Below are 21,751 nucleotides of genomic sequence, written 5' to 3' on the forward strand. Positions count from 1 at the left end.
AAAAGTGTGGGGAAAAGAGCAGCCAAAACTGCAGCAGAAGGTTCCTCAGCAGAAGGAAAAACGGCTGCAGCCTGGACCACAAAGAATAAATGTGAACCATCAGCTCGGGCTGACCGCAGAAAGGGCATGCGGCTTCCGAGGCAGTGAAGTCACGCAGGATCTCTCCTGACGCGGGTGCTCTGTGCAGCACCCTCCATCCCAAGTCCCCAGGTCCTCTAGTGACCAGCGGGGAGTACAGGGCCTCCCACTGGGTACTCCCGCCCTCCAGGGTGTCTCGGTGGGGTAACAATTGTTACAAGATATCACAAAAATAATGTGATATCTTGTAACAATTGTAAGTCGCCCTGGATAAGGGTGTCTGCTAAGAAATAAAATAATAATAATAATAATAATGAGGGCAAAGAAATAGTAGTCGTAGTAGTAGGTTTTATTTTTTAATGGGGAAGGGTTGGTCAATGTGAATTTCCACAGTTTTTTTAATAATATGCTTTACCATACCTCATTGGGCTTTACAATGCTTACCTATGCTTTACTTCACTATGCGTTGTTACACTGCTAGGCTTTTACTAAGGTAAACAACGGTAATAATATATTTCTTCTCTCATTTCTCTTTATGTATAAAGCATTAAACATCCCATGTCTTTTCCTTAAAATACATTTATATTATTTACCCAGTTGTTTATACAGTACAACCTAGTAGGATGTAGCACTGATTGAATTAGTGAATTAGTTTTCTGTCTTTGTAAATCAAGTTTTTTGTTTTGTTTTTCAGCTTGCAAGAAAGTTAAAGCAGATATTATTTTTCTAATCGATAGTTCAGGCAGCATCGTAGAAGAAGACTTTAAAAGAATGAAACAATTTGTGGAGAATATTGTAAAAAAATCAGACATTGGGGTAGATAAAGTCCAAGTTGGAGCAATACAGTTCAGTTACACACAAAAAGAAGAGTTTACACTGAACAAATTTTCTCTAAAAACGGATTTGCAGGAGGCCATCAGGAACATGTCACAGCTTTATGGTGGGACTCTAACTGGACAAGCTCTTAGTTTCACATCTAAATATTTTGAAAGCGCAAAAGGAGGTCGGTCCGATGTTGATCAGTTCCTCATCGTAATTACCGATGGAGAGGCTCAAGATGAAGTTGCAGCTCCTGCTGAAGCTCTACGAAACAAAGGAATTACAGTGTTCTCCATCGGAGTATTTGGCTCCAATAACACACAACTGGAGGAAATAAGTGGCTCACAAAACAAGGTTTTTTTTATTGAGAGTTATGATGCTTTAAGTAGTATATTGAATACGGTGTTTTTTGGTATCTGCCACCCTCAAAAAGGTAAGCTGTCTCAATGTCACAACATTTTGTTATGTTAAGGCAGTGGTTCTCAGACTTGCTTGTTCACGGACCACCTGATTTTTTTTTTTATTTATTTTTTTTATCTCAGCGGACCACACAATAACAGTATAGGTGACTGAAAAATAAGAACATAAAAAAATAACTAATACTAAGAATAACTGTAGACTTACCTTTCTTTGTTTCAGTGCGATGGGTGGGCCTGTTTCTGTGAGCAAAGCTATTTTAAAATTGGAGTTTTAAAGAATGGTTCTAGTTTACATTAAAACAAATTTACTGAGAGGGAGCAGGACACCTCTCAGGAACCCAGGTCCTAAAGCTCCATAACTATGGGTGTGCATGTATTACAGGGCATAATTATTTATTTCTACTGTTTAATGTTTCCATAATTACTGACAGTACATTAATATACTGTATTTGACAGACTATGCAAAATTGATCAGGTATTGTAACAAGCTAATTAATTATCTTATTTTATTTCTTTTCCAGAGTGCCAAAGGATAGAGGTTGCTGATATTATGTTTGTTGTAGATTCATCGGGTAGTATTAAAGAGGATGATTTTAATAGTATGAAGGAGTTCATAATTGCTTTGGTAAATCACTCTGAAATTGGCAAAGATAAGGTTCAGATTGGGGCAATCCAGTATAGTCATGAGCCAGTGAAAGCATTTGACCTAAATGAACACTTTAACAAGCTAAAACTCCGTCAGGCAATCAACGAAATGGAGCTCATTAGAAGTACCACTGCAACAGCAAAAGCTCTGAATTTTTCCAAAGAACATTTGGGAGAATTGTATGGTGGACGCAAAGAAAAGGGAGTCCCACAGATTCTTATAACAATTACTGATGGGGTATCGGATGATACAGACAGATTAAATGAAACTGCCAATTATATTAGAAATGCAGGCATTACCACCTACGCTGTTGGAATAAAAAATGCAAACCCAAATGAGCTACTGGAAATTGGAGGAACAAAAGAGCGATATTTCTATGTGGATGACTTTGAAAAATTAAAAGGTCTGCAAAATAAATTTTCGCAAATTATCTGTGCCAACACCACCACATGTAAGTAACACAATGTATTTATTTATTGTACAGGGGGGCTGTAATCCTAGGCTTTGAGGAAAACTAAACTGGTCTCACAATTGACTGGAATATACTGGAATCCAGAAGGCTGGACTACATTATTTAAAATTGAAGGGAAGTTGCTAATTCTTTAGGAGTCACAGTAGTTTGGCAAGTTTTAATAAAGCATAGAACTAAATTATATCCTGCATTAAGGACAAAGGAGATGGATGTAATTGGATACTTCAGAACGCTCGCTTTCCTGGCAGTAACCAATCAGCAGCTTCCCCTGATTGACATGAGTAAGCAGCTTTGATCTTAAAGACACTGCTAGGATGAAATGGCCTAGGAAGTAAAAGAGTAGCATAGTTCTTAGAAGGTAAGGCAAGCAAACTGAGATCTTTCTTTAACCTAGTATAGAACCAGATGTCATGTTTGCTATACCATGTGTTTCTTTAAACACTACATATGTGAGACCTACATAGTGAACGAAAATGCATGACAGGCAAGATTTATTACATTATTTTGTTAGGCACACCCACTTGTGGCAATGTGCCCCGCCCCTGTGTTATATGTTGCGTGTGTTAATGTTGGTGTATTGTAGTTGATATACGGGATATAAACGGGTCTGTGTTTCACGTGTGTTTAAAAATGTATAATTGTATTTAAGCACGAGGATTGCACATCACTTCACGTGCATTTAAAGTATTTAATATGTGAGCACGAGGTTGCACATAATTAATTCACGTGCTGGGATTCAAGTGAATAATTAATTAGTAATTGAATCCCAGCACAACAGTATATATAGATGCATGTTTCACTCACTCGGGGTTGTGTGTTCAGGGCGAAGGAACGGGAGAGAGAGAGGAGGTAAATAATCAAAATAATCAATTGCTACGTCGTGCTGGAGGACCAGCACGGTACTTGTTTGTTTAGTGTTTGTACCCTGTGTGTCAGTGTCTGTTCGTTTTGTTTGTCTGTTTATTTTGGCTAAAGTGCCGTGTCCTGTGTTTTGTTAAAACCTTTTTATTTATAATAAACCGGCGCAAGCAAGCGCCTTCATCATTTCATCTGATCTGTCCTGTCTCTGTGTATTCATTTCCTGGATCTGACGGCACCACTCAGCCAGCCGTGTGACATATGGTGTCAGTGGGATAACAATGCCTCCAAGCGACAGACCAGGAGAGGTGTTTTTGTGTAAAAAAAAAAAAAAAAATTCTTTCACCTTTTGGAAAAAAAAAAGGGAAATGGAAGGCTGGAGAGACGGCTGCCGGAACCTGGAGGACCTCCTCGGGAGCCTCGAGGCCCAAGGCTGGTGCCTTGCCTGTGGGGTTTATAGACACACAGTGGTGATCTGCCCCTTCCAAGAGGAGGAGGAGGAGGAGGAGGAACCTGCCCAGGTACGGAGAAGGACCAGGAGCAGAAGGGGGAAAGGAAAGCTGCAACAGCAGGAGGAGGTCGGGGATGATGGCTGGGAGGTTTTTTTAAAGAACCTCGCGGCAGAGTTATGCCCTGGCTGTGGGGCTTATGGGCACACATTAGCCATATGCCCCACGCAGTATGAAGAGGAGGAACTAGCACCCAGACGGGGGGACCGCGAGCGTCCAGCGCCCAGACGGGGGGACCACGAGCGTCCAGCGCCCAGATGGGGGGGACCGCGGGAATCCAAAGCCTGAGAGGCAGCTGTTCCCACCTTCACCAGCAGAGGGAGAATGCCTGCTGTCCCCACTTCCACCAGCAGAGGGAGAATGCCTGCTGTCCCCATTTCCACCAGCAGAGGGTGAATGCCTGCTGGTATCACTTCCCCCACCATCACAAGGAGAGGAGCCGGAGCTGCCTCTGCCTCCACCATCACCACCAGCATAGGAAGAATGCTTGCTGGTTTCCCCATCACAACTAGCAGAGGAAGAATGCCTGCTGGTTTCCCCATCACAACCAGCAGAGGAAGAATGCCTGCTGGTTTCCCCATCACAACCAGCAGAGGAAGAATGCCTGCTGGTTTCCCCTTCAGAGGCAGAGCCGCACCAGTCCCCTGCAAGAGAGGCAGAGCCGTACCAGTCCCCTGCAAGAGAGGCAGAGCCACACCAGTCCCCTGCAAGAGAGGGAGAGCAGCACCAATCCCCTGCAAGAGAGAGAGAGCAGCACCAGTCCCCTGCAAGAGTGGGAGACTACACATTGCTCCCACCTCCGTCGCCAGGAGACTACATGCTGCTCCCACCTCCACCGCCTTTGCCACCAGGAGGAGAGAAGCAGGAGTTTCCTCTGCCTCCACCACCTCCACCAGGCGCAGAGCAGCAGGAGCTGCCTCTGTTTCTATCAACTCCACCGGCAGGAGCAGAGCAGCAGGAGCTGCCTCTGCCTCCTCCACCAGCAGAGGGTGAATACCTGCTGGTTCCGCCTCCACCGTTGTGGGAGGACTGCTTACCCCTCCCACCTCCACCAGCAGAGGGTGAATACCTGCTGGTTCCGCCTTCATTGTCGTGGGAGGACTGCTTGCCCCTCCCACCTCCACCAGCAGAGGGTGAATACCTGCTGGTTCCGCCTTCCCCAACATGGGAGGACTGCTTGCTGCTTCCACCTCCACCACAAGAGGAGCTGCAGGAGACCACCCCCCAAGCAGCCTTTCTGCTGCCAGGACTACCCCGGCTGGAGGAGCCAGACTGGGGACTATTAATGTCTCTGCTGACAGCATTTCCGCTGTCAGCTGGGAAGCTGCCGGAATTGCCACCAGCAGCAGAAGAGTGGCAGGAGTGTGCCACCCCGCTGTCAGCATTGCTGCTGACAGCCTTACGACCTGTGGGCCCCTTGAAGCCTCCGGTTCTGGCCCAGGACTTTGTGCTGGACTTTTGGGCTTTTAAAGGGGGAGGTGGCCATTGAGGCCATGTGTGCTGCGCACAAGGGGGGGTATATGTGGCAATGTGCCCTGCCCCTGTGTTATATGTTGCGTGTGTTAATGTTGGTGTATTGTAGTTGGTACATGGGATATAAACGGGTCTGTGTTTCACGTGTGTTTAAAAATGTATAATTGTATTTAAGCACGAGGATTGCACATCACTTCATGTGCATTTAAAGTATTTAATATGTGAGCACGAGGTTGCACATAATTAATTCACGTGCTGGGATTCAAGTGAATAATTAATTAGTAATTGAATCCCAGCACAACAGTATATATAGATGCACGTTTCACTCACTCGGGGTTGTGTGTTCAGGGCAAAGGAACGGGAGAGATAATCAAAATAATCAATTGCTACGTCATGCTGGAGGACCAGCACGGTACTTGTTTGTTTAGTGTTCGTCCCTGTGTGTCAGTGTCTGTTCGTTTTGTTTGTCTGTTTATTTTGGCTAAAGTGCCGTGTCCTGTGTTTTGTTAAAACCTTTTTTATTTATAATAAACCGGCGCAAGCAAGCGCCTTCATCATTTCATCTGATCTGTCCTGTCTCTGTGTATTCATTTCCTGGATCTGACGGCACCACTCAGCTAGCCGTGTGACACCACTTTAAAGAGGTGTAAAATCAGATTGGAGTGAAGTACTCAGCTGTCACTGTTCCTAATGATACAGTATTCACCCCCCTTGGACTTTTCCACATTTTGTAGTGTTACAACCTGGAATTAAAATGGATTTAATTATGATTTTTTGTCACTGAAAAAAAATCACAAAATAGTCCATAATGTCGAAGTGGGGAAAAAATCTACATATTAGTTGAATGGAAGCCGCCTGTGTGCAATTAAAGTGTCACATGATCTCAGATTAAACACAAGCTGGACTTTATGGAAGAGTGGCGAGAAGAAAGCCCATATCAAATCCCATTTGGATTTTGCCAAAAGGCATGTGGGAGACACAGCAAACATGTGGAAAAAGGGTCTCTGGTCTGATGAGACCAAAATTGAACTTTTTGGCCTTAGCGCAAAATGCTATGTGTGGCGCAAAGCCAACACTGCTCATTGCCTTGAGAACACCATCCCCACGGTGAAGCATGGTGGTGGCAGCATCATGTTATGGGGATGCTTTTCGTCGGCAGGGACTGGGAAACTGGTCAGGATTGAGGGCAAGATGGATGGAGCCAAATACAGGGAAATTCTAGAGGAAAACCTGTTTGCAAGAGACCTGGGACTGGGGCAGAGATTCACCTTCCAGCAGGACAATGACCCTAAACACACAGCCAAAGCTACACTGGAGTGGTTTAAAACAAGAACCTGAATGTCTTAGAATGGCCCAGTCAAAGCCCAGACCTCAATCCGATTGAGAATCTGTGGCAAGATTTCACCAACGGTCCCCATCCAACTTGACAGAGCTTGAGCAATTTTGCCAGAAAGAATGGGCAAAAATTGCAGGATCCAGATGTGCAAAGCTGGTAGAGACTTACCCAAAAAGACTCACAGCTGTAATTGCTGCCAAAGGTGCTTCTACCAAGTATTGGCTCGGGGGCGAATACTTATGCAACCAACAAATGTCTTTTTTTGTTTAATTAACTTTTGTGTCACAATAAAAAATATTTTGCACCTTCAAAGTGTTAAGTATGTTGTGTAAATCAAATGGCAAAAATCCCAATTAAATCCATTTTAATTCCAGGTTGTAACACTACAAAATGTGGAAAAGTCCCAAGGGGGGTGAATACTTATGCAAGGCACTGTAAATCACTTAGATCAAGATACAAACTGCAGACGACACTAAACTGGGGGAAGTCAGGGATTCACGAAAAGACGGCTCAGGTGATTGAAATCATAACAGCATTTTCTGCATATAATTTATATTTTTCATTACAGATTGTAAAATTGAGAGAGCAGACATAGTCTTCTTAATTGATGGCTCGGACAGTATATCGCCCACGGACTTCCAAACCATGAAGGAATTCTTAAAGGCAATGGTGATCAACTTTGATATTAGACCAAATAGAGTGCATATAGGTGTGGCTCAGTTTAGCCATAAGTATGCGAAACAGTTCTACCTTCGTTCATTCACTGACACAAGCACATTTCAGAACCAAATTGAAAACATCAGACAGATCACTGGCAGTACGTACATAGCAAACGCCTCAGGAATGTAAAGGATTTTTTTTACTACATCTGCTGGAAGCCGAAAAAGTGAAGGTGTCGAGCAGATTTTACTTGTGATCACAGATGGAGTTGCACAGGACAGAGATGAAGTGTACCAAGCTGCTGAAGACCTACGACAAGATAGCATCACCATTTATGCACTGGGAATTGGAGACATTGGACGTTTATCAGTTGATTCAGATTGCTGGTACTCCAGACAGAAAATTCATGGTAAAAAACTTCAATGAACTAGTAACAAATTAAAACAAGATTTGTCCGGAACATATGTGAAGACCCTAGAGATGCAAGTAAGTACGGAATCTTATAACCCCAGTACTTTAACCATCAAAGCATTTTGACCTACATAACCACTGGAAACTGCAAATGTTTTTTAAAAAGGTGAATATAATTATTGCGCTATGTTTCCGTTTTGTATTGTAGTCCTTCAAGTTTTAGTGAGCACATCTCTATATGGAAAAGAATAGCGGCACGCATATTACCAGTGTGTCACTATTTTAGGTAGTTCAGTGTCTGTGTATGTATAATAGGTTAAAGTGCTGATGTTAGAACAAACATATGAACATATTTAATCATATCATGTATTTCTTTATTTATTACAGAATGTGCCATAGACATTGCAGTGGGGTTTGACATTACAAGGTCAAAAACCAGGACAACAAATATTTTCTGACCAGCACAACTGCAAGTATTCCTGCCTGAAATTTTAAAAGAAATGACATCTCTTCAGACTATCAGCTGTGTTTCTGGTTCCCAGATACAGATCAGCTTCGGCTTTGAAATCACCAAATCAGAACCTGTCTACGAAACTCAGTTTAAAACGCTTAGCCCAGACATTGTAACTGAGTTGAGCTCACAATGGGTTGTTAAACCATCTTACCTAATAGAGCATTTCTGGAGTCGCTGTGAAGAAGTTTGAAAAGTCTGAAAACAAAACAAAGGTGACTTTCTTTGCTGGTTCATACTTTTAAATGTAAAGTTAATATTTATAGGTGTGGATGTATAACAAAACAGTGCTTACCTTTGTTTTGTGTACAGCAGTGATCACTTGCAACATACACAGAAGCCTATTCAATTCAGGACCATTTTGTTGTATCCTTTAGCCTAAAGCCAAGGCGACACTAGTCTACATGTTGCCAGAAAATGTAGAATGAAATCTGTTGCTTTCTACTTTCACGGAACACCTTTCTACTTTATTCTACAAACCCAGATATATTTATAATTTATATTTACGAGCCTCCAAAAAAACCATGCTACCCAATATTGAAACTGCTTGCCTATAAAAAAACAACACTCACTTTATCTATTTACTACCGCTAGAAATATATATATATATATATATCTCAAACGGAAGCCTTCATTAATTTAACTCAAACATAGTTGTAGATATTCAGACACAGTATGTCAAGCTGCAGATAACTGTATTCTCCATTTTTTCTCAGCCTTTTGCTGACGAGATAGCCAGTCACATGACTTTCCTCATGACTTTTCATTGGTTGACTAATCCTATGATGTAATGCTGCTTCTACAAAATCAACTTTCCTTTGATGAAGTTGCTTGCAACAAAGTTGCACGAAACTTATAGTTTGCACATCACTTTCTACAAAAAAAATCTCCCTTTCTACAGTTTTCTGGCAACATGTAGATTAGTCTCCCCTCGGCTTAACACTGCACACGTGCAACAAATCTATTTGTGTTTTGCACTGGTATGGAACAGGCATGATTTCTATTTTCATACAAGAAGTACAACAATACCTTTCAATAGTATTAGCTGAATATGTTTATAAAATAAACTAGCTTGATGGCGATGGGGTGGAAGAAAGTTTAAACTAAAAGTGTAAATGAAAAAGATAGGGGTTTAAATAGCTGGCATGGCTTCTAATGAGTTTGCAATAGAAATGAGTTGACTTGGTATTTAGCAGCACTATAGATCATTTGTTGATATTTGAAATAATATATGTTTGGCAGGTCTTACTGATTTTTACTGATGGATTAGATGACACTGTGGACGAACTCAAGGATGTGTCAGAAAGGCTCCGAATGGAAGGTATTATGTAGCACTTTGTGGAAACTGGAGTTAATATGATATATATATATATATATATATATATATATATATATATATATATATATATATATATATAATATATATATATATATATAATGTACACACACACACACACCCATGCATACCTCCCTTGATTGTTGATATTTGAGGAGACAGGATTGGTCACACACTAAAAACTCCTCTATATTCTTTAACACACGCTCCTGCCCTGCCACAGTCAAGTGTAAGAAGATTTTGCTACACAACATCAGGGGTTATGGTTCAAGCAAGGTATGCATGGTTGGTTTACCATGACTATTTTATGACGATGAAGAAGCATTCTTATACAGTATTGACCCACTTACACCTTACAGGGTTATTTTCGGTTATCTGTTTATATCGGACAAATAGCGTTTGCCATTTGCCATTCTCATTGATTTCAATAACAAAGGCATTGTTTATACCGTGTTACGCACGCCGTATATTTCGGCAAACTCAGCTGTTTGGATCTCATTATGTGCCATTCACATTGATTTTAAATAAACAAACACACTGCTTATACTGTAGTAATCGTTCTTACTAATCCACCAATCAGCTGTTTTCACCTCGTACCTTGCCATTCACATATATCTCAATACAAAAGGCAGCACTTTACTGTAGTAAAAGCTTGACAGATAAATCAATCGTCTGTTTGCACCTCGTTACTGAGCGATTACCCCTGTACTGTATTGTACCTTGGCTATTTAATCCCTGTACGCAGTGTCATGTTTACAGTTTGAAAAAAACAGCACTGACTGTAAACAGCAAGCATGACTGGAAAGAGAAAAGCGATGAGCATCAACACGAAAATTCAGAGTAAATAAAATGTCTCTGTTAGATGCTGTGCGCTTGCTAAAGCATGCTTGGAACTCTGTCAGTCAGCAAACAATGCAACGTTGCTTCAAAAAACACTTAAAGTTTGCCGTCCATACTTGCAAAAAAATATCGTCCCGATGCGTATCACAGAGTTTTTCACTGGAAACAATTTGCAGTAATGTAGCCTGCCTATAATTACTGTACCATTAAAAAGCTGATGAGTTACTTCTTTGTTTTTACAGGATTGAATGCCCCTTATCACAGTTGCTCTAGAAGGAACGTCAACAATCGATAATATTCAACATATTGAGTTCGGAAGAGGATTTAGTTACAAACCACATTAACCGTTGGAAACCGAGATTTATCCAGAAGTTTAAATAAACTAATTGTAAGTTATGCAAAACTTTAAACAGTACTAATGTTGTTCTAGTGGTTTTGTGAAAGTGCAGAATATACAGCAGTGTACGGAATACTAGGGCTGTGCAAATACTCATAAAATCTGGGTAATTCCCTTTAACATGTTTTTTGATTTTATATGAAACGGATAAAAAGCAGATCAAAATATGGGTGGTTTTAGTTAATTTGATACATGACAGGTTCTATATTAAACCACACTGTCAGATTGTTATTGTGTAGGTAAGAACAAACAATGGGAACTCTTTGTTTTGTGTTGTGTAATTAACACAGTTTTACTTCATTTAATTACTACCAAAAACTAAAACATTTTATTTTATTTCTAGCAGAAATAAATTACTCAGAATGTCTGATCTGCACAGCCCTACTGAATACTGTTTATTGCATCATTTTCTGGTTGCTCCTAACACAAATATCAAAGGCAAAAAGGTGTTTTTTTGTTTTGTATAAAGAACATTTGTTTGCAGCACACTGTTTAAATAATAATTATTGAATAATAAATCGGCAGTGGTTGTGGGTACTTTCTGATATGTTAATCAAATGTAGAGGATATTATTTTAAAACAGACATATTTGTTGGTATATTTAAATATTTCTCAACAGGCTCTTGGTTTATACCAAAAAATATTACTTAGCTGCCAATTGTGATATTTTTGTTGTTTCTGTTTTAGGATCACGTTGCTGAAAAGTCATGCTGTGGTATATGCTGTAAATGCTTAGGAGATGAAGGTCTCATTGGAAATAAAGGACCGAAATGGACAAAAGGTGAGAACCTACAGTTTTGTTTTTTCTTTAAAGTTGTGGTAGAGACATCCGTACTGTTGTATAAAATTGTATCAAATAATGTAAATATACTTGTATCATTCATATATTTTATGTTCTTGACTATGTTTTTTAAATTGTGTATATATACAGTATATTAATTCTTTACTTTTATTTACATTTGTAAATTGTTTGATTCTTATTCTAAAATAATTGATTCTGATTATGAAGAAAAATAAATGTATCTACTGTATTGTGCCATAGTTATATTTCTAAATCAAGTTTGTTTATTTTCATTTCTCAGGGAAGCAACGGCTCTTTTGGAAGAGTCGGACATCCAGGTGAAGAAGGAACCCCTGTAAGTTGTTTAGCGGATCACTGAATCCAAAGGCAAATACCGTATACAGTCGTGTGTGTACCATAGCTCTCTGAAAAATACCATTGCATACTATAAATAGTATCTTGAAATGCACCCTCAAAACAGAAGGCATGTTACTAAAACAGTAGAATGCGTATATATTTCTCATGGCTTTGTACTACCATTTTAATACCTATATTATAACATTATTAACAATTGCATATTCACTGAATACCGTGTAATCCCAATCTGGGTGTGCTTTAATGTTATTATTGTTTAGGGTATCAGAGGCCCCCCTGGTCTAAATGGAACTCAAGGATTCCCAGGATGTGAAGGCCTCAGAGGTTTAAAGGTAAGTAATTGCTCAATTTATCAAACATTTTAAGCTCAGATACAAGGCTCAGTGGAATATGTGCTTGTAGGGAGGGATGCTATGGCTTTCAAAAGTGGTGTTCTTTATGAACCCTGGAGGCACAGGCCCTACTGTTCATGCTGTAGCTGGTACAGTAATTAATGATAAACACTGTACTATTTAACCTATGTAGAGTATTGTATACAATATTCAAAGCATTAAGTTCTGTTTGTTTAAAAATCTCTTTTTCTTTTTCTTTTAACAGGGAGCAAGGGGTATTCCAGGACAAAGGGTAATCTTTTTATCTTAATAATTCAACCCAGAAGGAAGCTTATCACACAACATACTGTATAGTGAGCTTCTTTAAGAATGCTGGCTGATGATGATGGGTCTGTTTCAGGGAGAAGAAGGGGAGCAGGCACTAGATGGGATTCAAGGACAGGATGTAAGTATATTTGATCTGTGCTTCATAACAAATTAGAAATATTCAACATATCACATGTTATTTGAATAAAGTCACATATTAAATATATATCGTCATTCATTTATAGGGTGATAATGGGTTGCCTGGTCAAAATGGAGGAAAAGGAAACCCTGGAAAACCGGTAATAATATTTTATATGTTCTGTGTTACCATGGTAATGAAACACGTTATTGCAAAAAGTATATCCTTGTTCATAGGTAGATACATGCAAAAATACCTTCCTGTAATATACACCTTCCTACTTTCCTATCTGACACTTTACAGTACAGTCAGCTTTGGACTGATAATGCATTCCTGCCCAAAACCAACCCAAGTTTTATTCTGTAATATTCTATTTATATATGGGTGTAATTTAACTTCTTTAAACAGTTCTGATCATCAACTCCAGATCTAATATAGTCAGTACATGTCAATGCACAAACCTACTGGTTATATATATATATATATATATATATATATATATATATATATATATATATATATATATTTATCATTGTTGTTCTAGGGCAGTCCAGGTCCAAAAGGACCTTTAGGAGAACGAGGAGATCCTGGTTTGCGAGGAGACCCAGTAAGTACCTTTACACTTCCGTGGTCCTCAAAAATGAGTCTAGGGGCCTTATTGATATGATATCCACAAGATTGCTGAGTCCACAGAGCAAAATATTCTCCTTTATTCATCCAACATTTAATATTACAAAAGTCAGCTTGACTCAAAACGCACATTCAACTGTCAGATCACACATGCTTCAGGGTCATAAACTGGTTAAAGAGGCTGCTGCAAGCTAGGGTGATTTTCATAATAAAGATAACAGCCAGTGTGCAGTTTACTTGGGGATAGCAATGAATCCCAAGAGGTAGCACGTGTGTACAGCTCGGCCATTATTACATGCCAAAAATATCATGCCCAAGGTACATCCAGTATAAACAGAAAACTGTAATAAGTTGATGGAAACTTTCCAATTATTATTGCTACCCACACTTTCAGTTAGCTTTGGCAGCACTTGAATGACATTAAAAGATGTTGGCTTTGTGAGCTGCAATGATGCAAATCAAGGTTAGGAAATCAAGCATAAAAGCAACCATCTTTCATCAAGAACTTGGTCAGAATGAAGAAATGTACCATGGAAATGGAGTTTGTTACTATAACAAAGAAATAAATAATAATAATAATAATAATAACAATAATAATTGTTGCATAACTACAATTGCGATATTGCTTGGGCACAGATAACCAGTTGAAGTTTGATTAAATAACGCCATAGAACAGGGTTCATAAAGAGTATTTTTGGAATACACTCAGAAGTCACTTGTTCTGCACTGGAGCTGGAGCGACACGACTGTTATTATTACTTGCAATGCTTGTTTTTTCATTATTAATTAATTCATTGAAGAACTCCTTTGTCGTGTGAGTGCATTACCCTACGCCTCCACACCAGTAATTATTAATAAAAGCAAAAGCATGATATTATTATTATTATTATTATTATTATTATTATTATTATTATTACAAAAATGAAATCTTGGAATTGAGAAGTGTCTGGAATTGGATTGTTTACTCCAGACCTATTGAGTGTGTTCATATCATACAGCGAGTGCCCATCAACAAGCTTAATTGCCTTACAGCCTAACTCATAGATTGAATAATTGTTTATGTAATGTGAGTATATTACTCTAAAACTTAATTCTGAGACAGTAAATTATGTATTTTATTCATGAGTAAGTGAACTAAACCCACGACACAGTTACAAAGACCAAATTCCCACACACCCACCTGTGCTGCCGCGGCACCTATTTTGCCCGCCTGGCCTATTTTTACACACATCATCCCACTATCACTCTTTTCCATCTCACAATGATTTTACAACAGTCACACATGCAGAGAAAGTTGTGCAGTTATACAGCTTCGGTTCAACAATGCGTGTATGGAAGTCTATTTATCTGCACTGTGTATAATATTCCAGGCTTTCATTAATTGTATTTTATAGCTCAAGCAGAATAAGCTCGGGAAATCCAATTCATTATTTGGCTAGTACACTGTATGCCATATATGAATCAAGTTTGCAGCATGTTCTCTAATCTCTGGCATCAATATTACACTTTTCCAAAAAATCCCTGGAGCAACTGTTCCAGTTACATTTCAAACACACTTTGAGACATATGTTTTAAATACTAAATGAACTCCTATTTTTTAAAGGATAAAGGGCAAGATCAGGGTAAAAAATAATAACCAGGTAGATACATCCGTATTGTTTTTCAAAATATTAATCAGCTAATTAGGCATTTACATCTGACTCACAAACTAGTTTCTGTAATAAATTATTTTAAATGTTTTTGTAAATGTTGTTCTATTTGATGTCAACCTGATCATGGAAATGCAGTTTATTAATTTGTTTTGCTTTTCACGATTCTTTAACAGAAGGTTTACATTTTGCTGGAGCAGTCACTGAAAATGGAGTGAACTGAAAAGACATATATAGGTTTTTTAAGGCTATACCATTAGAATTGCATTTTTTTATTGTATACTGTATACATTATCAGTATTATTAATGTTCTGTTAATATTACCAGATAATAACACTTTTTTTCTTTGCAAAAGCAATTAAATACTTTAAATTCTGAATTTTAATTATTGTAGTCTACATCTTGTGTTTCGAACCACTGGTCCCTCAGTATTTCTGAAAGCTTCTCAACCTCTCACCCTTTTCCAACCGTTCGATCGCAGTTAGTTTAAACTCTGTAGAATGAGTTTATATGTCATCTTTTAATCCTGTTCTTAGCAATTTCATAGGCTACTTGTGTCTGTTCTTTCATTTATTTTGTGCTACCTTTGGTGTCAGTATAACAGCCATTAAACATTTAGTGTGTCTCTATGGATCATGCAATTTACAACTGGTCAGCTGTTTGGCCTGTGAACATTAACTTAATGATAATATATTTAAAAATGTTATATATATTAGGGATGTCAATTAATTAGTTAACTTATGCTATTAATGATTTTACTTTCTTGTAAGATTATTTTTTTTTAACACAAGTTAATCTCACTCCTTTGTCTTGTCCCTCTCAGCATACCGTAATTAATTTCCTGCGGCACCATTTTAATACACTCAAGTGCATACCAGGACTGAATGAGTGTATTCATCGTTTGAATATAAAATTAGTCACAGAACCGCATTATGTAGCACAGCACTCAAACTGAAGGAATTGTGAATGGGAAGTTTATTTTTAAAAAAACATTCTGATGGTTCATTGGCTAGATAGAGGGTATATACTGTCAAAGTGAGTTCCAATATCACAGAAGTGCATCTAGTCTGCTGTACCACCTGTGTGCTGCTAAGCATGCTTCCACGTCTCAAAATACACTTTCTAGTAGCTCTGCTACAGACAACAACAATACAACAACAAATGAAACCCGTCAGTTTCGACAGAGTACTCTTTTAGAAATTCAGGATCGCTGCAAACCCACGATTCAAGCTGAGTACAATAATATAACCAGTGCTGTTGCAAAGTCGATAGCTACTGACCGCAGACCTGTTAACATTGTAGCTTTGTTTTATTTCAATAACCACATTTATTTTAAACGATATTATTTACGATTATGGAGGATATAACCGTTACTCAGTGAACGTTTTGTTTTATTTAGGCAATTTCAAGTTATTAATAAAATTATTATTATTTAAACGGCAATGAAAAACATCAGTTTATGAGTAAAGGAAACTGATCATTTTAAATGCAGTAAGGTTAATACTAAACTAACTCCATTGTGATTTAGGAGTTGGTTCAAACAATTTAACAACAAATGCTAGATTGTAAGTAAATATAAAACTATAAAGCGGGACCAACAAATCGGATCCAGAAATAGAAAAACAGGGATTTTATGCTGGGTTGTTTTTTACATGATGATGATAATGATAATGATAATAATAATAATAATAATAATAATAATAATAATAATAATAATAATAATAATAATAGCATCAGTAATAAAACAAACTTAAATGAGATGGATGCAACAATTGTATCAATTAAATATGCGATTAAAATCAAGATTAACTGAGATAGAAAATGTAATCTCAAGATGAATCATGATTCATGTTTTTAATCTCTTGACAACCCTAATATATGCTTTATGCCTTTCTTTCCTTAGGGAGTGCCTGGGTCTAACAATAACATCCGTGGCCCAACTGGTGAGAGAGGGAAGCGAGGCCTACAGGTACTGTACATATATTCATGTTCACCAAAATTATACGGACTGAGTACTAAAGCCTGAAATAGACCTGGGTTCTACTTTGAGAAACATTTTCTAAAAACATTTTGCCTCAGGAGAGACTTCATGTGACTATGCAAGATGGTGACTTCTACAGAAGATGAAATGGTTTGGAATCCTGCTACAATCAGTTGTTGTATTGATACGTATGCTGACGCATTGTAGTGTCATTTCAGGTTATTCATTGTCCTACACGCCTCTCCAGCTCCTCAAAAGTGTCTAAATCTATACAAACAAATTGCAGTAACTTAAGCGTCGCTCATTTAAAAGATGATGGTTCCGGTCCTCTCTCCTCACGATTAGGTTCCACTCCTTTGTCCACATGACTCTGTTCCTGTGCTTTCCCCTTCTTCTACAAAGTTTTTGTGCAATTATTAAAAGTGCAGCACCACTCAGTGCAATAAGGCTTTCCTCCGTTTTTGGAGCGTGCAGCAGGAATGATCACGTGCTGCTTGAAAAAGTTTCCAGACAATGTTTCCTGACAATTTTTGAAGATACATGTTTCTGGTCTTAAGGCAGTGGGATGAGGGCTGAGGGCCCTCAACAACCAGCCGGTCGTTCACCTGACAGTTAAGAAACAACACAGAGGTCATGAGCACTATTGTGTCATCAAAACAAAATAATGGAATGTTGGGAACAAACTGGCAACTACAAAAGATTACATCCCTTTCACACAGCTGTAAAGAGTTGAGGGAAGTTGTATTAGCAGTAATGATTTAGCAGCTAGGTTAAGATTAAATAGTTTGGATATATAGAAACGGAAATATAAAGTTAAAAAAAAAAACAACAAAAAAAACATTTTTTAAGGTGTGTTCTGTAATAAAATCTGGGTCCAAAACATGGTTTCCAGTCCATGTTCATACCTACTGGCACTAGCTTTGCCACAACACAACTTGCTTGCCTATTTTCATTAATTATAAAGTAGGAAATAACTGCAAACACAATAAAGAAATATTCTGTCTAAGATACAGCAACTAGTTTGTGGTTTTGGAATGTTTTAAATCAAATGTCTTTATTAATATGAACATAATTATTGAAAAACATAATAAAAAAGAAAGCAAAATGTAAGGTTTGTGTTTAATTGTTTTATAGCAATAAACTTAGAACTTCAGCTCATTCTTTTTTTTATCAGTTCTTATTACTTTAGTGTTTCACAGTTCTTGTTTTGCTTTGTATTTGCGGTATCTCAATAATAAATAATAAAATAATAAGAACTAGTAATACAAATTATAATTATAGAAACAGTGTATGGGTACATACCTGTGACAGGGTAAAGATCCTGCATTTGGCTTGGCAGATACAAGGTTAATTCCGTCACTGAAAAAATAAATTACTTAAGGGGTTTAATTTGATCTTTTACCCATCCTGGGACAAGCCACAGCAGCTGGATTAGTTCTGGTGAATTTTACCCTGGATTGAATAATCAACACACTTGGAAAGTGCAATGTGTTCCCTGGTAATGATAAATGTTTTAAAGGAATACAGCCGTGGCTTATCCTGGTGAAGTAAACGTTGGTCAGAACCCCTTAGTAATTATTGTTTAAGATAAAAAAAGCAGTAAAATGTGTGGCTTCAATTTTGTAGCTGTGCCATTTTCTAGTAAAATGTAGTAATAAAATTGGCCTTTCTTTTGATCAGTAATACATTAAACAGATTCCTTTGTGGTTTGGAAGAGAAACTTGTAGGTGCAAGTAGACTTTGCCATGGCTATTTCTAGCTGTTGTGCAGGCTGTGTGGTCCAGTGGTTAAAGAAAAGGGCTTGTAACCAGGAGGTCCCCGGTTCAAATCCCACCTCAGCCACTGACTCATTGTGTGACCCTGAACAAGTCACTTAACCTCCTTTTGCTCCGCCTTTCAGGTGAGACGTAATTGTAAGTGACTCTGCAGCTGATGCATAGTTCACACACCCTAGTCTCTGTAAGTTGCCTTGGATAAAGGTGTCTGCTAAATAAACAAATAATAATAATAATAATAATGTTGTGCAGCTGTTTGCACCAATTTGTTTTTGAATAATCAGCACAAGCAACCACGTGTGTGTCTACTAAACTTGTAAAGGTTTACTGCAGTATACCATAGCATAGCAAAGTGTAGTAAAGCATAATTGAAGCATGATAAAGCACAGTAACAACAGAACACCTCATTAAGCATGTTAGAGTACATTAAATGCGTAAGGGTAGTTGGATGCAAGCAATAAGTTGCACTTCCAAATCACATACTGTAGGTATGGAACTGAAGAACGCACTACAAGAGATAAAACATTTGTCAACTTAGTTTCTTAGTTAGGTCTGGACCTGGCTTTAGAGAATACAACGTGCTGTTGTTCGAGAATATTCAATGTAAACTTGAAACATTTTTTTGCAGGGTGATCCAGGCATTGACGGAGAACCTGGTTTAAAAGGCGATCCTGGAAAAGGAGTAAGAGAAACCTTTTCTATTAAAATCATTAATCCTCATCTTTCCTTCTCAGTACATACAAAATGAGCCCCTACACACGTTTAGGCCTAATTTATTGTGAGGTAATTCTGTGTCAAATATATATATATATATAACAATTCTTGTTAATATGAATTTAATGGGACCAAAAAAAAAACTTATTATCAGTAATTCGTATTATCAGGAGTCTAAGCCAAATGCATCCTGTGTGTTTTTATTGAAGTTACAGCACCACTGAAATCACATTTTTATTACAGAACAATGAAAAGCATTATACATTTAAAATAACTGCTTCAAATTTGTGAATGTTTGCATATCAATTTGCTTGTGACATGCAAATTCAAACAGAAAGTAGAAATACCTCAGAGCCTACTTCAAGTTTGGATTAAATTAAACGCATGTGGGATCCCAAAAAATGCATCATTGCTGTGCAAAGTTTCCAATCTTTGCTGGGGATTCTACAGGGACCCAACGGGACAGGTGGCCAGTGGGCTCGCATGGAAATCTGCACGGCTGGTCTTTATCCTCTAAAGGCTGTAAGTCATAGGGTGTAAATAGGCAGCTGGCTTCAGGTCAGCTCAGCTGTTGTGGGGAATTGCTGCAGTGAGGGAGTGTAATTGGACATTCTTTTATATATGTATTTATATATATATATTATATATATATATATATATATATATATATATATATATATATATATATATATATATATATATATATATAGATATATATAGCTATATAGAGAGAGAAGACCCATTAACCACAGTAACCCCAACATATATAACATTATATATATATATATATATATATATATATATATATATATATATATATATATATATACACACACACACACACACACATACATATGTCACGAAGGACAATTAAGTCAAAGGTAAGTATAATTACTTTAATTGCTAAAGGTAGCCAAACTACGCCACCTGGTGGAATATACGGGCACCAGGTCCCGAAATATGAATATACTTTCGTGATTAGATCTAATATTTTATCCAAATCCTTCTTTGCAGGTTCTTTTTTGTATCCCAGGACCACACAACACACTCCACACAAGATACAATCATAAATAGGCTTTATTAAGTACAGAAAATTCTTAAAAATATAAAAAAAACTTCAGTTACAACACAGTATTATTCCTTATTCTCGCTCATCTGGTTAACACGGGATAGCATACTTAGTACCCATTTTAAAACAAATCATTCAGTAATGAGGGTATAGCAACTAAAAAGATAAGATCAATATTTGGCAGAACAATTGAATAAAATCCACTAAATCGTAGTGCAACTACTTGTCCAACGCGACCAGCTAGAAATCTGGGTATGCAAGAGAAAACAAAACAAAAAAAAAAAAGAAAAAAATCAATCTCAATCTCTGTCCCGGTTCTGTTGATAGCTGAGAAAAGATCCAACTCGTTACACCCGTGCCTACAGAGGGTTCTAGAAAGAATAGTCCATGTTCAACACAGCTCACTGTAGCCTCCAGGAACGCTCACAGATTCTCCCATGCAGCAATAACAGTTCCAGCTGGCAGCAACGCTGATCCCGGCACACACTCTAGCCCCAGAAAAACCAGTCTTCAGCACAACGTATATAAACACAGATTTTAGTCCCTACACAGATTTACTTCATAGTCAAACTTGACTCAATTGATCTATCAAAAAAAGGAGAGAAAGAAAACACAGTCTCGGCTCATTCCAAGCAATTCCACCCGGTTTATCACAGGAGGGGGTATAACAGTCACAGTATTGAAATCTCAAAAATAACATCTGTCAGCGTTTTTAAGCAGCCAAACATGAGCACCGATACAGCTTTTTTTGTTTTTAGTATTGTACTTCCCTGTGTGCTGCCGGAGTCACGTCTCTCTCAATCTTCGTACTCTTTCATCCACGAAATGTTGTTCTTTCCTTTCTACAGCTCTGTTCCCACACTCTTGTCCACCTGCTCCCCTACTTGATCCATTAATATCGGGTCGATCTTGCGGGTCTTTATTCCTCTTCCCTTGTCACGGTTCATTCATTTCTCTCTCCCGTTTGTGAGTCGAAGGACTCTTTTTATTGTCTGTGAGGGATAGATTAGGGCAGGTGAAAGCACTGGAGATGGTTACTGTGGGATCCCAAACTGGTCTCAGGTGTGGTGTTCAAGCATATTAACAATTCGTGAATACAACAAAAACAAACCACGCAGTGATAAAAAAAAAAGAAACTTCACACACAAGAATTATAACAATAAAAATCAAACACATCATAATAATAAAAATTAAACACATTAATAATAACCGTGAATATATTAAAAAGAAATATT

At 38.0% G+C, this 21,751-nt stretch overlaps 2 protein-coding genes across 2 annotated transcripts in view; both read left to right on the forward strand.

Moving 5' to 3' along the window:
• The window catches only part of LOC117435311 (collagen alpha-6(VI) chain-like), a 30,728-nt gene extending 19,181 nt beyond the window's left edge, over positions 1-11,547 (forward strand). Inside the window, exons 7-13 of the mRNA XM_059013038.1 lie at positions 773-1,330; positions 1,838-2,413; positions 7,179-7,756; positions 8,069-8,407; positions 9,435-9,513; positions 10,611-10,756; positions 11,453-11,547. Of these exons, the coding sequence (XP_058869021.1) occupies positions 773-1,330; positions 1,838-2,413; positions 7,179-7,459 (1,415 nt within the window). The 3' untranslated portion in view covers positions 7,460-7,756; positions 8,069-8,407; positions 9,435-9,513; positions 10,611-10,756; positions 11,453-11,547. The remainder of the gene's footprint in view (positions 1-772; positions 1,331-1,837; positions 2,414-7,178; positions 7,757-8,068; positions 8,408-9,434; positions 9,514-10,610; positions 10,757-11,452) is intronic.
• LOC131696647 (collagen alpha-6(VI) chain-like) overlaps positions 11,505-21,751 on the forward strand; it is a 40,362-nt gene continuing 30,115 nt past the window's right edge. The window contains exons 1-9 of the mRNA XM_059020786.1: positions 11,505-11,546; positions 11,848-11,901; positions 12,182-12,253; positions 12,519-12,545; positions 12,654-12,698; positions 12,805-12,858; positions 13,243-13,305; positions 16,881-16,946; positions 19,362-19,415. Coding sequence (XP_058876769.1) covers positions 11,505-11,546; positions 11,848-11,901; positions 12,182-12,253; positions 12,519-12,545; positions 12,654-12,698; positions 12,805-12,858; positions 13,243-13,305; positions 16,881-16,946; positions 19,362-19,415 — 477 coding nt within the window. The remainder of the gene's footprint in view (positions 11,547-11,847; positions 11,902-12,181; positions 12,254-12,518; positions 12,546-12,653; positions 12,699-12,804; positions 12,859-13,242; positions 13,306-16,880; positions 16,947-19,361; positions 19,416-21,751) is intronic.

Source organism: Acipenser ruthenus, chromosome 3 (genome assembly GCF_902713425.1).
Source record: "Acipenser ruthenus chromosome 3, fAciRut3.2 maternal haplotype, whole genome shotgun sequence".
Lineage (NCBI taxonomy): Eukaryota > Metazoa > Chordata > Actinopteri > Acipenseriformes > Acipenseridae > Acipenser > Acipenser ruthenus.